The 20,492-nt window shown below is 40.0% G+C and overlaps 1 protein-coding gene across 1 annotated transcript in view; it reads right to left on the bottom strand.

Annotated features, from left to right (window-relative positions):
- Positions 1–20,492, bottom strand: part of CHD7 (chromodomain helicase DNA binding protein 7) — a 140,566-nt gene that overhangs the window by 4,478 nt on the left and 115,596 nt on the right. Inside the window, 15 exon segments of the mRNA XM_033155291.1 lie at positions 1,915–2,358; positions 2,697–2,924; positions 5,660–5,820; positions 7,319–7,993; positions 8,957–9,165; positions 9,318–9,546; positions 9,983–10,034; positions 10,253–10,325; positions 10,625–10,754; positions 12,078–12,181; positions 12,619–12,708; positions 17,295–17,454; positions 18,407–18,606; positions 19,110–19,315; positions 19,424–19,534. Of these exon segments, the coding sequence (XP_033011182.1) occupies positions 1,915–2,358; positions 2,697–2,924; positions 5,660–5,820; positions 7,319–7,993; positions 8,957–9,165; positions 9,318–9,546; positions 9,983–10,034; positions 10,253–10,325; positions 10,625–10,754; positions 12,078–12,181; positions 12,619–12,708; positions 17,295–17,454; positions 18,407–18,606; positions 19,110–19,315; positions 19,424–19,534 (3,072 nt within the window).

Genomic DNA, 20,492 nt, shown 5'->3' with positions numbered 1-20,492 from the left:
GGGCATTTCAAGTCTCTGTTTCCCTCCGAACGATCTTCAGAGGCACTTGAGAAGCACTCTATGCAAATAGCACTATTGATTATTCACATTAGCATTTTGGGGTTTTTTGTATTGTACATTGTTTTAAAATGTTCTGACTCTTCAAACGTTTTATCTGTTTGTATTTTATATTAAGTTGCTTGAAGACTTTTTCATGTAAAGATACTAACAAATGCATTACATAATATAAAAAGTAAGATTGGAGAAGGCTCATTTTATGTGTCCATAGCCTTGCCCACTTTTTGGCCCTGGCCCCACCCTTTGTGACATGCAGCCTTCAGTTGCTGTTATTAAATCGCCTTCCAAATGTCTCAAAGTGATGTACAAAATGCAATACAAACAGCTAAAACAACGCAGAAGATAAAATCAGACAAACATTAAAACAACACAAAGTAGACACTCACAGCAGAGACCCAATTTGTCCAACTGGGAAAGCTGGTTGGAACAGAAATACCTTCAATTGCTACTGGAAAGCGCAGAGTGGGCACATTTTATAAGTGACAGGAATGTTGTTTCACAGAACATGGGCAGCCACACTAAAAGCCTTACTCTGAGTGACTGTAGAGCAGGCTTCTAATATCTTTGGATCTTTAAGGAGAAGCTCTCTCTTATACTCCAGAGACCTGCTGTGTATTAAAACATTAAGGTGGTCTCTCAAGTAACCAGGTCCTGAACTGATTAGGGCCTTATATGTCAGAATCAACACCTTGAACTTGGTCTGGTAGCAAATTAGCAACCAGTACAAATCCTGCTTGCAAGGTGCTAGTTGCAAGTTCACCCCCCACCAAGCCAGCTACTACAGCCTCCAGACCAACCTCAAGGGTAGCCCCACAAAGAGCACATGATAGTAATCCAATCTTCAATTTACCAATGCTTGGACAACTGTGGTGAAGCCTTCGTGATCATAGCTGTCTTACCAACTGAAGTGGGCAACGGGCACTTCTAGCCACTGAGGATACATATGCTGGACAGAACTGGATCCAGGAGCACCCCAAAATCAGGGCAGCCCATCCCCAGCTCTCAACCGGGGGGGGGGGGGAAAACCACTCCACACTGTCTCCCACCCAGGCCAGGATGGACAAGGTCCATGCTATAACTGACTTGCTCTCCAGGGGCATGGAACAACTTTTGTCTATCACTTCTACAGTCCATCTCCAGCCTCTTGCCTGTGTAATGGTCCAGAGAGAGGAGCTTTGTTTCCCCCCCGGGGGGGGGGGAACCCAATCACACAACCATGCCAAATAAGATGAATTAGAAGGTGTGTGAGCTCAAGCCTGTGTTGCACTCCAAAGTAGAGAACTAAACAAAAATCTCTTTGGGGTTCCCCTTGCCAATGGCTCACTCTACCATGCCTAGAAGACTTGGCTTATATCATTCCCTTTCCCCAATGCAAGATGAGCTGATCTGGGGAGTGTCTTAAGCAGCTACAGCTACTCAGGCTGATGAAGCACAGCCTCAGTAGGGCATCATTTTGATGTTAAAGCATCTCCCAGAAACAGCAGCATCTTGGGAGACCTGTGAGTTATCTCTATGGAGCTCTGTGCCTCCCCTCACACCCCCTGACTCTGCTGCCACCCACTCAGCTCCTCCTCTGGCTGCTGCTGCTATTCTACATTAGCTCAAAGCGAATCTGGTGAATTAAAATGAAATTCTTCTTTTGCAGTGAGTTTAGTTCTTAAGAGGTATTTTGTGAATTTATTCTTACTGTGTTCAACTGACCAGTGTTTTGTATATTAGAACAGGAGCATGCCCGAATGTTAATATGAAACTGAAAATACAAAATAGAATATTTATATCTGGAAATAAAATGCCAATTTTGGTGTTCTGCCTCACATAATGCAGAATTAACGTCAAAGAAAAAGTCTTCTCTCTTACTCCTGTCAACGATGCTCGCTTGTTGCTCATAAATAACAGATCAAGCCCTTCTACATTTTTCCTTCTTCCTCTCCTCCTTTTCATGGGTGGTTCTACATCAATTAGAGAACCATTTAGTAGATGCCTTGTGGGTGTGCGTGAAAGACCTGCTTGTAGCAACTCCATCTGAGTTTTAAAGGCATCAGACACTGGTGTGGAAACATTAGGCAATAGAAACTTTGAAGGAACAGCTGAAAAAGTTGAGGTAGAACTTGTTGCCTCTCGTGAGGCGTTTGATAAGTCTACAATTTTTTCTTGTCCATTTTCTGAGACAACCTGTGACTCTCGCAACTGGGCAACCATTTCCATGAGATTTCTCCTTTTAGCTGCCCTTTCAGCCTCAATTTCAATCTTTCTCCTCCTCCTCCTCCGCTGGCGTGGAACTGACAAATTGAGTGCATCTTCCTAAAGAAAAATTAACACATTATCATTATGAGCAATGAAATACCCCTTGCTTTTTTGGTATGATTTCAATTTTCTAAATATTTAAAAACGATGGAAAAAGAGAGGATTGCACAAGCACAACTAGTTACATCTTGTCAGATCAACTAGTTCTAAGAGAGAGTTACAGATTTCATCTTAATGAAAAATGTAACATCAGACCTATTTTGTACCTTAATGTATTTATTACTATGTTTCTCAGAGTAGGTTTATAGCTATGGGTGTTTTTTTCTGCTACAGTTTTAACCCCTTCTGGTTTTATATCTTTAAAAGCAACTTTATGACTCTCATAGAAAACATGCCTTGGACAACTGAGGAGAGACTGTGATATCTTCATTGCCACTGATGTTGGCTTGACCAACCATGGAGAGCTCTGCAAAACTCCGTTTCTGTAGAGGGCTGTCCACAGCTGTTGGCGTATACCCAGGTATAAGGCCCTGGAAATCAAACATCTGGCGTCTATTTACTGGCCACTTCCCTTTCAACACTGCTTCACAGATGTTGTCTAATCGGTTGATCATTACTCGATCCTGCAGAAAGGGAAATACATAATGAATGTCATGTGAAAGTAGCCATTTGAGCTCAGTCGGGCCATGCACACACAGCTTAACAGGCTGCATTGCTTGACAAAACTGCAACTGAAATTCCAGATCAGAAGAAATATTACAGGCACTTGTCATTTAAATTATTGGGAATGTTGAGGAGCATGAGCCTTTTACAGGCCATCTGACACATTTTCTCAGTTCTCACTACTGCTATCATATACTAAACCAAAACATCAGTTAAACCACTAGTAGTATAATTCTTGTAACTCAACATCTTTGCCTTGGGTATGTCAGAGCCAACAGGCTGCATCTGCAATTTTGTCCCAGGAAGTGGTTCCTCATTAGTGTCACTATTAATAAAGTTCAATGTTATGAAATGGGCACCAACCTAGGGACATCTAATAAATGTCAATTTTCATTCCACGCCCATTATCACTTCAGGTTCCACTGAAGCGTGTACATTAAAAAATTCTAATTACAGCTAAGCCCTCTTAGAATATAGGCAAATACAATATGAATGCTACTGCATAGAGAAAAGGGCTTTGAAACCTAGTTGGATAATTTTCAAAATGTGTTTAATGGTCTTTTAGTTCACTAGTTAATAATGATGCATCACTTCCCTTTCTGGGGAGTCAAAACACCATCCCTGGAAACATTTGCTTTCCATCCATTCTTTTGTCATTCGGTGCCATGTGAATACTATTTTATTCTCCTGAGTTGTTGGTTAATGACATCATAAACATGTTATCTTTGCTGCTGCTTTGACTGCCTGTTGTTTTACTAATTGTTTTATATTGCTGCATTATATTGATTTATTTAAATTGTTCTACATAACTGTAAATCACCTTGAACAAATTTGGTGGAAACACAATATATACATATTAGAGATATACACACACAAACAAACATGCACCCACATACGTACATGCATACACAATCAACTTTTGAAAATTGGCTATTGATTACTAAATAGAATCAACCTTCAGTTACCTGAACAGTGTAAAAGGCACTAGCAGATCTCAGCAGCTGCAGCCAGCTGCTTGCTTTGCCCAGGAATAAGCCTATTACAGCAGGGGTTATTTCAACCCCCCCAAACCAGATGGCCCTGTTATGGTGATTAGGAAGCTTAAGACTATTACTACTTTATTTCTCTCCAGCACCCTCTGAAACCAGGACCTGAGTGGTATATAGAACTAGTACAATTATCACCGCTGCATTTTGTCCAGTAAAGTTTTTTTTTTAATTCTTGCAAAAATAAAAGTGATAGCTCTACTAGACAAATGTTCTCCTATTTTATATTACAAGCTATTTAGGATTACAGTGTTTTCTTCTTTTACTTCCTTCAATTCATAAAGGAAGAGCTCGCCAAATTTTAGTTTATATTCTTATATGTTCTATTAAGCATGATCATGCGTATTTACATAGCTTTCATAATTCCAGTCCCATCTCTTTCTGCATGGTAATTTGAATTGCTTTTAGGGGGCAACTATCTAAACCTACAGGGCTGTATCCAACATTCTATGTCTACTAGTGCAAGGGCATTTGCGCAAACAGGCAAGATTTAATAATGTGGCATGTAAGTGAAATATAAAGTGAATGGTGATGATGATGATGCACAATATCCAATGCAACAGTTGTGCTAGTGGAAACTCAAGCAACAGATTGTCCAATCTATTGTGCAAAGAAAGTTACAAGCAACCCACTTATGCATTCTTTTGTGCAGCAACATTCCACTGCCAGAAAAAAAAGATTTGCCGGCAAAACAAGTATACTGCAAATGAATTTAACTTAGCACCACACTGGATGTAATCCCTAGGCTGTATTGTCAGTGTTTTCCAGTATTTTTGAACTTGGCTCCACCCTTCTGAATGTACTCTTTTCCCTCCCTTGCCAACCCCCACCCACTCTCCAAAAATACACAGGATCCAAGGAGCAGCATGCAGAATTCTATACAGAAACTTAAAAGGATATCCCTTCCTTCAACATCCTTCTCCAAAACCTGTTCTGGAAATTTAGGAAAGTTGCCAATTCTGAATGGGTTACCTCTGAATGAGTCACCACAAGGGAAATGGGTTTGGCACTGAATAGCGATGGTAAGTGAGACCAAAAGTGGGCAGGAGATTCCTTGCACAGCCATCTATACAACCCCTGTTCACATACAGTCATTTAAACCTCCCATCATTTCTTTCCATCTTTCATGGTAATAAAGTTTACCTCAAAGCCCTCTTGCTATGCCAGGGAGGGATTCTTAAGGGGTGGCAGCACATATTTATTGAGTTAATCCTTCCACCTGCAGCTACCACCTGCCAAAATATCCCCACCATGCTATCTACCATTAGACTTCAGAATCCCAAGGATCCATGGGCCACATCTGGCCTATAGGTTGCCCCACAGGGGCAACGGAAAATTTATCAGCATGGCAATGGAGCCAGTAGAAAAGGGAAGGAAGACTTGGCAAAGTGCAAAGGCAGTTTGGCTTTCCTCTACTGCTATTTTACTAGAAAAGGTGTATGCCCCCAGCAGGCCACTCAGTTTCAGTTTAGCCACTGGTGACCAGGCTGGCAAACCTTTACCATGCCTTGAGTGTCTCTCATGTCCCCTGAAAGGCACCCCTGCTTCATAGTTTGAGAAAAACTACATTATGTAGTAAGTAATGTACTCTTCAGAAGTGATCAGTTTTCAACAGTCAGATGGTAAGAAGTTTTCTCCGTTGAACCAACCTTCGGCCAGAATGAAAAAGCAAATGTTCTTTCGTGAAGGAGCTGAGCTACTGATGGGTCTCCATCTTCCATATAAAATCCATCACGTGTTTCATCCCTTGCGGTGCTCAGGGATGCATTGCTTTCTTCATCAAAATTCTTACCCTGAGAAATTGTTCCTGCTGAGAAATATTAATCACTAAGAATTAGTCACAGAAGTAAGCCACTATTATTTACAGTATCATTGTAGTGTTGATCTGACAAAGTCTTTACGGGCAGTTTTCTATACATTGAAGATGTTGATCATTCACTCATGTTGATAATGTACTCTTTGATATGTTAATGAGATGAAGCAGCAATTGGATGGCAATTTTTCAAATTACCACATTTTTCACTCCATAGGGCACACCTCGTTTTTAGAGGAAGAAACAAGGAAAAAATTTTTTTTCTGGTTTTCCTCTTCTAAAAGCCCTGTTTTTTTGAGGATCAGCTAAAAGTTTTGCAGCTTTTTTGCAAAGGGAAAAGCCCTGTTTTTTTGAGGATCAGCTATAAGTTTTGCAGCTTTTTTTGCAAAGGGGGAAAAGCCCCATTTTTATGGGGTTCAACTCACATTTCTGCAGCTTCTAAAGGAAAGGGAGCCTTTTTTACAGTTTCCAGACAGATAATCTAATCAGCCAGTCACATGTAGCTGGGGAAACAAACAACCTCCCTCTGCAGCACATTCAACAAAGGAGGGCGGGGCTGAAAGGGAGCTGGGACTCTTATCTCTCTCCTGATCTCTTGCTGATCAGCTGCTGAGCGGGGTCCTTTCAACACTTGCTTTTCTCTTTGTAAAATAAAAAGCATGATCCTCTTTTAGCCCCTGGGCAATTCAGCTCCAGGGACCACCAATTGCTCCATAAGACGCACAGATATTTCCCACTACTTTTTAGGAGGGGAAAAGTGCGTCTTATGGAGCGAAAAATACAGTAAACAAGCCGACTTTAGTATGCTATTTTGCCATGTCACTGTACTTTACTCTTCTTATGCTCCATGACTTTGGTGTTTGGAACAGAGTATGATATATATCTGCTCATTTGTGCTCCCATATTTATTACACTGATAATATTCCAGTTTTGCAGTCAGCTCAGGATTATCTATCAACTGAGGCAGTTCTGTGGTGTTGTTTTTTAAAAAACAAAAACATTTATACTGCACTGTAGAGGAACCTGCTTTGTTAGAATCAACTAAAACACTGTTTTTCAAACTTCATCCTATGCAACTCTTCCCCACCACAACCACAGATCTCCCCCATGCAGTATCCAGCTGTAGGCCAGCACTAGTTGTTCAAGGATGCAACAGAGCCTTACAGAGGAATAATGAGGCCAAAACAAATCCAGGCAGGGTTCTTATAACATACTCCAAAATCCTCTGCATTGTACAAGGTTTTCTAGTCAGATGTAGAGATTTCCTTGGCAGATAAGTCAATATGGACAGGCTCTCTGAAGTCAGAAAGCTTAAAAAAAAAACCTACTGAATTCATGCAATCCTAAAACTGCATACTCAAAGGTATGAGTAAGATCATAAAATTAAAGGTAGACCTCATTTCAGCTCAAAAATGTCTGATGTGAGACTGCATATATGGTGTACCAAATACAGACAATATTATTCTGAATCAATCCTTATTTTCTTCAGGATTACCTTCAGGTTGGGATGACTCTTCTGATTTGTCATCATCATCGAGTTTTTCTTCTTCATCATCTTCCGAACCTTTCTCAGAAATAGATTTTGGCTCCACCTCTGTACTCAATTCCATGTCCTTTATTTCACATTTAACAGGACCAGCCTCAGCCTCATATTCCTCCTTATCACTTTTTACTGCAGTATCTGTTGCCTCTTCCTCCTCTTTACTATCAGACTCCTCTTTGGCTGATGTTTTCTCAGGTCCTTCCAGTTTAACTTCAGCTTGTTCTGCAGACTTTTCATCTTGTGCTGATGTGGATGGGATAATAGAGGCTGTATGGCTACAGCAGACACCCAATGGGTTTAACAAAGTACTCAGATTACCTCCACCCCTGTTTTGAGCAAAGTTTTTATGAGAATCAAGAAAAGAAAGTTCAGGGTCATTCAGGATATGATAATCTGTCCTGCTGACTCCATGTTTAGCAGCACCAATCAGTAAATCTTTGTCATGTTTGCCACACTCCCACCACTCTGGCAGATCCAAGCTTGGCTGACACAGTTTTAACTTTTCCACCAATTGTGGATGATGGAGAACCTGCTCTCGGACTTTCCGCAAGAGCTCTATGCGATACAAAGTTCGAGAAGCACGTTCCTCAGTGATTGGTTCAATAACAGTAGAAAGATCAGGGGGTTCTATAGGAAAAGAGATAAATAAGTAGATATTAGGAAGATCTTAAAATTATTACATTTTACTATGTAAAAAGATATCCAAAGCTGTATTGACTTTAAAATAGTTTATTAAACCTGGTTTTGAAAAACATTTTGGGTACTTACTATGGCTGCATAAAAAGGTTATCAAATTAAACCCTCAAAGCAGAGAAACTCAACAAAAGGGGGGGAACCCTAAAAATAACTGACCTTCATTTACTTAAATATCTTGCTAAAATCTCTAATTTAAGTTACAGTACTTGAACTCAGATACCCCAAATCACTGGGTCAGTTGCTAAGAAGTTATGGAATAATGGTGAACATTCCAAGTTCTCAATAGTTTTTAAGAAGCGTCAACACTAGGTCCAAATGGCCTGGTAGGGGAGATGAAGCAGAGAAGAGTGGACTGTAGCATTAGTCATCTATCAGTGAGTATGATACTTCTTTCTCTTTTTTTGTTACCTTAGTGGCGGACAAAAAAAGGACACAAATGGCAACAAAAACAGGAAAATTTATCCAACAAACAAGTAAGCAAGAGAAAGATTACTAAGTAACTTAGAACAACAAAGACAGGAATTAAAGAGGATTCAGCTGACTAACAGGGAACAAAACAGTGAGAGCTGGGAGGGTCAAGCTGCTCCGTCCAGGCAGGAGTAAAAAAATGAGGAGCTATCTACCTCCCACAATTCTTTGCTCCTGCCTGAGTCTCATGCAAGAGAACAACCAAATCCAAATACTTCATCTTCCACACTTTAGGATTTTTATATATTTTCTACATTCAAATGAATACCTGCGTCTGTGTGTGAATTGAAAAGAGTGAGTATATGTGAAGGGGAAACAAACATAGAATATATATTTAAAATATCCGCTTCACTTGCATCTTTGCTTGGAACTTGTCTGAGTTTATAACTTTCCATTTATTAGAGTTACGGCTATCAGCAAACCTACCTTCATCTGGCTTGGATGGCATTCGGCACACTCGCCTGCACATAGCTACAAAGCAATTGAAGTACTTCTCTAAACTTTCATCAGACTTCTTATCAAGTCTGGCAAAGGCTCTGAACTGGTTCCAATCAAACTGCTGCTTTATAGGGTCAAAAATAACCCCAAAAGTAGACACAACACGATAAAAATCTGCTTCCTCTCTTCTTGTCCATCTGGAAAAAGGAAGAGATTAGCATGTCAGGACACATCTAAGAGCTTTTCACACCCCAATTTGATACCAGATACCAGGATCTATTTCAAAGAAAATGAGCTATGTTGCAAGCAGATGCTCATTTCTATAAGAACGAAGCCTAAATAAACTTACTTTTGACGTTTTTCCGTTATTATAGCTTCTCTTTCAGCTTCTAATGCTCTCACTTCTTCACGAGGTCGTCGACGGCGTCGGTCAGTCTTCATTAGTGCCTCTTGCCTCATTTGTTGCCTTTTATAGCTACGCTGATAGGCAGTAATGAGGCGGCGCAAGCGGGTAGTCAGGGTTGAAGTGTTAGGCCAGTAGAGTTGGCCAAAATCAGCATTGCTTTCACTGTGCTTGCCTACAGAATATTAGCAAAGCTAATATTAGACATTCGTAATTATAGTCAAATGCTAATTTGCTATATATGAAAAGCACATTGAGCTTAAAACCCCACAAATCAAATATCTAACACTGAAGTCCTCTTAAGATGAATTCTGAAACATTTATGTCTTGATCTTCACTACTGTATTGTGAACAACACACTCGGTCATCCCTCTCCAAAATGGTTACTGCTTTGGCTCTGCCACTACACATATCCCATTATGTAATCAAATTGAACAAAGCATATACAAAGCAACAGCATATGTAAGTGGAAAATTATTACAAAAAAGATATAAAGTCATCAATTTTTCTGAAAATTAAAGCACAAAAAGTTGGTCCCTTGTGTAATACAATCAACATTAGGTAATATTTGCAATATTAACACTTCTCCCTCACCCCATTCCCAGGCTTACTTGTGTGGAGCTCTATGGATTCTTCCTTGTCAGAAGGAGAGTTTGCAAATTCCTTAGGAAAAAGAGAGAGTTACTTCAGCATTTGTTTTTAAAAATTTAGCTTTGAGGAAGCAGAGAAAATGACCTCTCAGAAAGCTGAAAACAACTTTTTTTTTACACACAAGAACATTACACGAGACAATACATTCAAATAGCATTTCTTCAAATATTACACAATAATAAAAATTACACATTAATAAAAAGTATATATTAGCATGTCAAGATCCTTACATCAATTTCATCTTTGAATGGAGTCCTGGTTGGTTTATATTCTGGATCTTCATCTTCTCTATCAAAATCACCCCTACAGGAAATATGATGTAGAGGGGAGGAAAACACAACTATCAGAGCTAAAGAACAAATCCCTTCCAAAGCTTATTATGCAGTATCATGAGGGACAATGTTAAATGACCAAAAAAGCTTCTTAATGTCTAATTATATATCCATTAAAATGAATCCCAAACTTGCTTTTTAACTACTTCACCATATATATGGAAACGCTGTTACAAAAAAGAGAATCCTCAAATGTGATGCAATAGGTGAAGCCAGACCAGTATTTATGATAGTGTTGTAAAGTTTATTAAATTTTTATAATGTCCTTACCCATCACCACCATCTGTTAATATATCTGTTCCTCTCTGCTCAGCAGCTATGGCCTTGGCATCAGGCATTCCAACACGTTCCAGGAAACAGAGAGTGGAGTCTGCTCTCATTGAATTGTACTTCTCATAGCCTGCACCCAGACAGAAAAACACACCAAGCACCCACAAATATAAACAAAATAGCTCCATGAGAATGACACTTTTATAGCGATGCAGAATGATAAAACTGCATTTCTCTTTTCCGTTCCCATTACATACAAGAATGTGTGAAGACACGTTCTACTTCCATATTTCTACTTCCTTTCATTACAAACAAGAATGCGCCATACACCTATGTAAAGTATGGAGACATTAAAGATTTCCAGGGAGTGTTTGGCTGGGTGAGTGTGCGAGAAAGGCAGAAAAACGGGAGCAGTAGCCATGCATAAAGCTTTTTATTAGTTACCCTTTGACCTCTAGATTCAACACCCCCCAACTCACCTTCCTTTCAATGGTACTAGCCCTATTGAAACTGGCACTTACAGTTGGAAATGCATACATGGGAAAATACGTAAGGCCAGCAAACCTGTCTTATTTGGTTTAGGATGATGCATGTCAGTAAGATGACACCGTTCCCTCCATGGTTTTCAAACTGCTGTTTGCTTTTCTGTACCATCCAAGTTGACTAGATGGAAAATGGCAGATCCCAACAGTGCACAGCAAGAAAATGATTTTTAGACTAGACTTGCCTCAGCTGAGCCCACAAAACAGAGCTGCTGTACATAGGCAGAACAGCACAATTCAATTAGGATTTGTACTACAACACACTGTCCTTAACTGCTGTAGAGCCTCAAGCCAAACTGTAATCATGAAAGGTTTTATAAGCCATCATTCTCCCCTTTAGTCAGGCTGGGCTGCTGAGAATACCTCTGCAACCTCCAGAGAATTGGGATTATAATCAGGAATTGCTCACTGTATATATCATGCCAGCTCTGCATCCCCAGCCTTTCAAAGTTAACAAGGCTGCATCCCACTCAAGGGAGCCGGGAGTTCTCAGCACTGACATTTGTGAAATATTGCTTGGAACAAAGCCCAGGAGGCACTTGTACAGATTAATAGCAGAGGTTAAGCCCACCGTCCACTTTGACACTGGCTGGCAGAGTTAGCAAGTGAAACAGTGCTGGAAGCAGAGTTTATGGAGATCTATAATACTACTTGGCTATTATTTAAACAAATATGGTTTTGTGTTATTTACAGCCAAGGAAGTAATGTTTTCTCCAGAAATGTTCTGCAAACATTTAAAAACAGCATCTGATATTTACAACTCAAATAGATATTTTTTTCAATGCAGAAGGAAAAAAGGAGCGAGAAGCCAACAATTCTTTGGAACTACACTTGTTAATATTGTGACTGAATATTGGTATACACAGAAAGCTTTTACCAAGGAGTTCTGTTCGAAGTGAGACATCACTTACCATGCTTGAACACTCCAATTAAAAGGGATTTATCTGCCTCCTTATCCCACCAATCTGTAGGAACTTCAGCATGAAATGGCTCAGGAATCCAAATATCAGCCTCACTGTAAAAAGAATTACACATTTGGAAATACCTCTGAAGGTTAGGCATTACATTTAAATGTGTTCACGCTAAGTGTTGGAAGAGCAAACTTGATTACACAAGGCATCAAGATACTTCAAAAAACCCAAAGTGGTTATAAAGAATATAGGTGTTAATATTATTTATTAATACTTTCCATCTCTAAAATATTTATATTAAATATTAGAATCTGACCCACCCTATTGAAGCAGGTATTAGTGAATTTTTCCTCACTATGAAATGAAAAATCCTTATTACCCACCTTATATTCACCCTCACCCACCACATGCAAAGCATGAAATGATAAAATGCCCTGAACAGATATGCAACTGCTAAATCTTTAAATTCCTCTGATCTAAAATAAATATGCACAGGTTACAGCTCACATAAAGCAACATATCAGCCTAAATTTGCACTAACCTTGAGTCAGCACCCTCCAAGATCTTGTCAGCTTGGTCCCCTATAACTTCTTGCCTCAGATAGTACAGCATGCGGACACGCAGCAGGACCCTGGAGAGGAAAACAGAGAGGGGAAAAAGTTCTTAACTTCAGGACTGTTTGCCAACAGTGGCTTTTGGCAGCTGCTGCTGTTCATCCATCATCCTGCCAAGGCTGATTAGCCATGCTGTATGGTAGGCTTGAAGCGTGACAGATGGTGGCACATAATCACCTCTGTGTGGTGCTTTCTGCTGGCTTCCAACAGGCCTGCCTGGCAACCGCTTAGACTGCACAGAGAGGGATCGAGCTCAGCCCAACCCAGGCGCATTTCATTTAGTTCTACCTAGTGCAGCTTGTGAAGTTTAGACACGTACTCTACCACTGCCTCTGAAGTATTGAAGCAAGTTTGTAAACAACTGAGCAGATGGCTTTCAGTAACTGTTCTGCTTCATTATCTCATAAAATTTCCTCAGCTGCTGCCTTAATACCATTTTTGGAAGCACATCAGAAGTTGCAGGAATAAACGAGATATAAAATCTGGTTTTACTACCTTACAATAAACCCCCAATATGGAATGTCAGGCTTGTTACGATTGTACAATTTTTTGCTTCTGAGAACGGAAACGTCAGTGTTTCCTAAAGACAGGATTAAAAAAAAAAAAAGTTCTGCCAAATTTACTACTATTTCACCTGCCTAGATTGGATAACAATGGAATGTAACCTAGTTCAGATTTACAATGTAACACCTCTGACATGCTGTAAAACTGTTTTGGAGCTAAAATCATATGCTCCCAGTCAAAGATTAAATTGATATAACCAAACACACAATTATATTCACTCCCAATTATGCTAGAAAACTATCTGAAAATGGGAAAAACTATTACTTATTATTCTAAAATACTTCTATGCTGCATTTATTGAACATTGCAAGGCGGTGTACAACAATAATATAAAACAATTCAATAAAATAAACATTAAAACTACATGAATACAACAACCACCAGAACAATTTGAAAAATGGGTATCAATGGCAAGAAGATGATTGGGCAAATAACTATGTTTCTACCAAGAGCTGAAAACATTTCAGAGTTAGCGCCTGCCGTCTTTAAGAAGACAGACTATTCCACAAACTGAGTGCTACCACAGAAAAAGTCCTCATCTGGGTTGCCACAGGATGGATTTCAGCTGGTACTAGGAAGGTATCAGCTGAATAGCTTAATGAATGGGCAGATCTATATGGAAGAAGGTGTCATCTCAAGTAATATGGCTCCCAAGTTCTTTAGGTTTAAACTTGGGTCAGCAGTTGGCAGTTAAAGCAATTCCTTTTAATGGTGTATCACATGTTCATTGTAGGTAACTTCACCTAACAACCGTAGGCATCTTTGTTTTGACTGCCCTAGGGTTACCAGTGCATGGATCCAGTGCTATTTTTCAAGAAAAAGAGGTGCCAGAGCCCACCGTGAATCTTGTTCTTTTATAATGGCAATGGCACCCATCTGAGAGGTGCCGGAACTGAGTTCCTGTGAGTTCCAGCTGAAAAAAAGCCCTGCATGGATCACTGTGTCCAAGTTACCTCCAGTCAGGAACAGCTGTAACCTATGTTTCAGCTGAAGGTGGTAAAAGGCTTCTTTTGCGCCTTCAATGACAATGAAGCACCCATCAGACTACATACCTATTTCTTCAAGGGGAGAGGAACCCTGTTCAGAACAGGCAATACAGTGGTGCCTCGCAAGACGAAATTAATTCGTTCTGTGAGTGCTGTCGTCTAGCGAAAATTTTGTCTTGCGAAGCACGGACGGGGGAAGCGCGGTTTGACCGGGGGGGGGGAGGAACGCGAAAATTTTTCGTCTTGCGAGTCGCGCCCATAGGGAAATTCGTCTTGCGAGTCACCCTTTCGCTAACGAATGCCTTTCGTCTAGCGAGGCATCGTCTTGCGAGGTACCACTGTATACCTAATTTCCAGAGCTGGGGATCACTCACCCAAAGGACTTCCACCTTATCACAATTCAACTTCAGCTCACTGGACCTCACTCAGCCCACCAATATATCCAGACACTAGTCCAGGACATGCATGTCCACCCACACCTTATTTAGACATAACACAGAAACAGAGCTGGGTGTTTTCAGCATTCTGACTGCTTGTCAGCAGCTTCATATAGATGTTAAACAGCAATGGGGACAATACATTACGTGTAGCACCCACAGTACCGCTGCCAGGGGTGCAGTCATCTAAAGTCACTCTCTGGAACTCTCCCTATAGATGGAAACCGGTCTATACAGTGCCTTAAACCTGCAACCTACCAAGCCAGTCCAGTATGACTACCAAGGTCAATAGTATCAAAAGGCCACTGAGAGATCTAGCAGAAGCAACAGGGCCACATTTCCTCTGTCCTTTTCCTGATTAAAGGTGACCAAGTCCAATTCAGTCCCAAAACCAGATGTTTGGGTTATCCTTAGCCAATGTACCAAATGTGGAGGGATTACAGGAGTGGGTGGTGGTCCCTGAGCAGATTGGCTAGGGAAAGCCTGTACCCCAGGCTGAAGGAGATGGCCATTCCTGATTTAGCACAGATAAAAATACAACTACTCACAGAATGGGCCTGCTCAAGATATAGTGGAATCTTGAGAAGATCTAAAAATTTATAATAATTTATAACAATATGGTACTCATGTTACAGAAAAATCAGTAACATCACACTTTTATCTTCTTGGGTTTGTAAAAAGTGCAGAAATATCCATGACCCTGAGGGGCTTCTGGATCTGAATGCAGCAAGCTGCATAAGTTCTGCTTCATACATTATAGTATCTGGATGCAAAGCATTGGCACAACTTCTTATACTTCTAGTTTCTTTACTTCTACAGAAACTTCTTAATTAGTTACTTCTGTGCTCAAAACATGCAGTTCACCTAGGGTCATGTCACCAGGTTGAATGTACATCTATTCAAAGACAAGTTTGCAATATCTATGGATGTGACATAGAAAAACCACCACATCTGTTATTCAGTAGGGCACCCAATAAATAATATGCATACAAGCACAATGACTGGGATACAAAGAGCAACATTAGACATGCCCGAGGGCTTCTGCTCACCCAGTGGAATTTTTGACTTGTTTTTCTTTAATGCCAAACCTTCATGCCATATCACAAACTGCTTTATAACTCTGCTCAAGTTCAGAAATCTTTTGCCATACATATTTTTTTTTTTGGGGGGGGGGGGTAATGGAGGGAAGGAAGGAAGGAAGGAAGGAAGGAAGGAAGCAAGGAGATGTTCAAGGAACACAAGCAAGTACAAGGCATGCATATCAGCTGTATCTCTTGGGTAAGTGCCCTAAATTATCAGCACCTAGGCACTTTAAGGAGCAGCAGGAGCATTTTTAAGCAGCTGAATGTACTGCAGGTTAATATTGTGGAAATATAGCATGCAGATAAAAGCACAAACTTTTTCCATTAAGATTTGTAGACTCTTTATTCACCAATTAAAGCAACTCTAGAAAAGGGATGGCTATCCCCCCCCCTTTCACTCTTCCAGGATTTAATTTGCTTCTGTATGGCAATTAACCATTCTTGGTGTAAGAAGCAAATAGTAAGTAGGCAAAAAAGATGCTCTGACAGTGTTTCCTGCATAACTCTAAACTACATTGTTTTACACTTACAGAAATAACATTTACAAAAGGTGAGATTGGAATGATTTTAACCTGTAGTTTAGATCTTCATATACTGTAATGCAAGAGGACAGGACACCAAGTCTAAACTGCAAGAAACACACATTTGAACAGGTACTGAACGCTACAAGTGGATTTTATGGAAGTTGCTTAAAGTGTATACAGTGGGCTTTTTATGAACTCATCATCAGGTTGTTAAGTGAAATGTTTTCTTTGCTCAAGACAACAAATCCTTATAAATGTTTCAGCCTCATCCCACTCATATTTACTTTTAATTTCTATTGATTTCAATGACGCTCATTTCCAAGTAAGATTACAACCAATATCTGTTTTCTCCCCAAAGCACCCATAGGACACTTTGCATCGCTTAATACTTTCTTTGAGTGGCATATAGGATTAACGTCATACACATGGTACATGAGTAGCAGTAAGCTATAGCATTCCAATGAATTTCCAACCCACAGTTTTTACATATCGGTATCATTCGTAAGAATACCATAAATCAATCTGGTATACTTGTGAAAGTATCTTACCAAGTATTTAAAAAAACAGAGAAAGCTAGAAGAAAGGTAGCAATTTATACAGATCAATTTGTAGAGAAATCATGCTCATAAAGCTGATTTTGGCTCTTTACCCTGGCTTTTGACACCTGGGGTGGTTTCCCCCCTAGGACCAATCCTATTCACATTAGGGTGAAGTGCAGGCAATAAATGATTGTGATAACATATGCAAGGAACATTTTTGCCTTGACAGTTACCAACACTTCTTTGCGATAAAATAAAAAATGCATCCTTAGAAGGCTTGATTAAAATTAATCACTCAGAGAGAGCTTGTTAACAGCAAAGCCAACTTTGGAGCTGATTAGTGATATATCACAAATTAAATGCAATAGCCACAGCAATCTATAGGGTCTTTGCATGGTACTAAGATATAAATACTGAGAAAACATCAAAGTCTAGGTCACTGGGTAAAAGCAAGGGAATTAAAAAACTTACTTATTACAGTGATGTTTGAGGTGTTTCTTATAGCTGTCCTCCTGAAATAAGGCATCTGGGTTACAACTTGCAAGCCAGTCGGCATTCTGTAGCACAGGTTGTGCACTCTGAGCCTTCACTTTTTTACCTTTTCTTCCCCTGGGCACTGGAGCAGACAAGCCTAAGAAACACACACACACATGCATGATTTTTCAACAGAAAGCATTAGCACCGATTCTATGTCAAAGGGGGACACCCATCTGTGAAATCACTTTCATATAGCTCTTCTTTCAGCATTCACTCCTGACAAACTGCAAAGTGCGCACAGAGTGACATGCGGAAAGCTAATTCTTTATCACTATTGCATTACTGTCCATGCAGACTACAATCAGGGTTGCAGGTGCAGGAAGATATGGCAGAAACAAAGAAAAGTACAGAATGTAGTACTTGTGGCACAATTCAACATCCTAAGTATCTCAGCTTTTATTTTCAATCCTGCTGTGCTATAAAGGTGACCCCAGCAGCTGTTTTAAATATCTGTTAAACCTTTTTTAAAAGAAAAAGAAAAAAAGAAAACTGGAACCAATTCAGTTGCCTTGTGATGTTAGCCATCACCCCTGCCCTTTCAGGGTCCCCCCCCCTTCAAAAAAATATGCTTAAATTTCCAAGTTATTAGCAGTCCAATTTACCCTTATTGAAATGAGTCAGAAATGAAACTGCTAAACACCTATGTCAGCTAACTAGGGTCCATTTCTTCCACAGCAACTTCTCAAAATGGATCGGTTTTTTAAAAAAATGCCACCATCATAAGTTTGGTTTTAATTTGTACTAATTCAAGTGCACTGTGAATTTTTGTGTGTGTGAAAAAAATACTTTTGTACATTCCATTGTTCATGCTCCCCCCCAAAAAAAGCATTATAAGAAAGGACTGCATAGATCTGTTGGTTACCTGGAACAAATGTTACAACAGGGAGTTTAATTCCAGCATCCCTGACCACTGACCATGCTGGCCGAGGCTGATGGGAGCTAGAGCCCAACATCTAGGGAGCCACAAGTTCCCCATCCCAGCTTTAGAACACTGTGCTAGGCATGCTACAGGGTTTGATACAAAAGAAAAATGTGCAGAAGTATACCAGAATGGTTAACCAAGGCTCGTGTTTGTCCATCTGCAGTGGGAGTGATTAGATCCCAGACAAAACTTTTGATGTTTTCGTCCCCTCTGTAATGATTGAGACAATACACAAGGATTGTTCGGCAGATGGTTTCCACATCTTGTTCTGTTAGTTGGCGTTTATAGCGCCCATGTGAGAGGATATCAGTCCATCGTCCCCAACTACAAGAAAAATAGAAAGCATACATATCTAGAACTGGATTTCACATTCTGACATTAGCTCCCAAATGACAGCTAGGCTGGGGCTTCTGGTGTTAGCATTAAATACATTTTGAATTTGCAGGTCACATCAGGGAATCCAGTTTCTAGCACCAAGGACTTAAGAATATTTATTTTACTGAGCAGGCAGCAAGTTCACTGCTCATAAAACCTACAATTTAACTATACTGGAAATAATAAAATACACATGTTTAATGCCAATAGTCCTTATAGGCTCAGAGCAGGAAAATCTATTCAGGAAATTCTATTCCAGAGCTGTTTCTGCAGTCTTGAGATTTGGGGATCAATTTGAGCTTGATCCTGTAATCCTTTATTTGTAATAACTGTATACAACTTTATAGGAGCAAAGTTTAGACAGAGGCTCTTAATCTCACCTTAATGGTAGTTCATTAAGGCAGTCTGGCTAGATTCACGGCAATAAGTCATTTGAGGCTCGTTTTACTTACCCATAAACCAACAGATTCTTTTCCACCCTAAAGCATTCACTTCGTGCATAACCCTGAGATTTGTCCTGTGGTCTACGGGGTTTTATACTGGGTTTTTCTTCAGAATCACTTTCCAGATCAGAAAATTCCATCAGTTCATCTTCTTTGACTGCACTGTATAGCCTAGTTTGCTTTCTTACCCTTGGTGTATCAATAACTAGGTTGTTCTATAATTAAAAAAAAGAGAGATTTTTTGTGTTGTTGGTTTAAAAAAAACCCCCAACAACCACCACATTATAGTGATCTAAAAGTATTTAATGGTTTAATTCTCTCACCCTTCCATTTAAGGCATCAATGTCAAGCTCAGCTTTTTTTGCCCACTTCTGCCAGAAGTTAGGATCATCCAATGAAATGTCTGTTCTGTTACCAGATGCAACAAAACTAGCCTAAAATACAACAATCATCTCCAATCAATATTCAAAGATATATATTAACAAAAATAAATAAATATGCATTTATTCACCTTGGGTTTTTTTAACATCTATGGTATGACAATGTAAGTACAGTGGACCCTCGAGTTACGTACTGCTCTGGATATGTAACTTTTGGTTTGCGAACGCAGCAAACCCAGAAGTGTATATTTCTGGGTTTTGCCACGCGCGCATCCGCAGAAGTGCTATCGTGCTGTGCGCGTGCGCAGAAGCGGCACCTCCAGTTACAGACTTTTCAGGTTAAGTATGGACTCCTGGAACGAATTTAATTCGTATCCGGAGGGTCCATTGTAAAAGACCTATAAAAATAAAGGCAGTCAAGTTGCGTTAATAAGGAAAAACTCCCTCCCCCAATCCAAACTTGAGCAATACCTGTGTTAGAACCAACCAAAACATCACAAAACAGTGAGCAACCTTTTGACTTCTCTACAGCTCTGTGAGGCTCAATGTGTGTGGGGGTGGGGGTGGGGTAAAATCAACTGTTTGGATGTTGCATCCATGAGGCCTGCATTTTGAATAAAAGTCTGCTAGGTGCTGCAGGTATCAAGTTATAAATTAAGCAATGGTTGGGGTCCCTTTTTTTGACAACAAAGTCAGTTACTCTGGTGGGGTACCTGCAGCACCTGCAGGTGCTTGAGACTGTAAATAACTAAGTGTCTGAATGTTGGGTAGATGTCCATGCTTTCTCTTAAAATGTAAAATTCCCTTTGGGAAAAAAGACCTGTTCTATTCTCAGTGATAGTGCAAAGATCTATTGCAGAGCAGCAAAAACTGGAGAAGAGGGGGTTGGATGACTGCTTTGCTATGTGCATGCTTATCTCTGCACACACATGTGCATTTTACTCCATATATTGCCAAAGGGTTGTAGCCTTCTCTATAAACCATTGATGGAGACACATTTTAAGCCTCTATG

The sequence above is a fragment of the Lacerta agilis genome, chromosome 7 (assembly GCF_009819535.1).
Source record: "Lacerta agilis isolate rLacAgi1 chromosome 7, rLacAgi1.pri, whole genome shotgun sequence".
Classification (NCBI taxonomy): domain Eukaryota; kingdom Metazoa; phylum Chordata; class Lepidosauria; order Squamata; family Lacertidae; genus Lacerta; species Lacerta agilis.
Note: the sequence above shows the minus strand (reverse complement) of the source record. Positions and strands in the feature narration are given on the sequence as shown.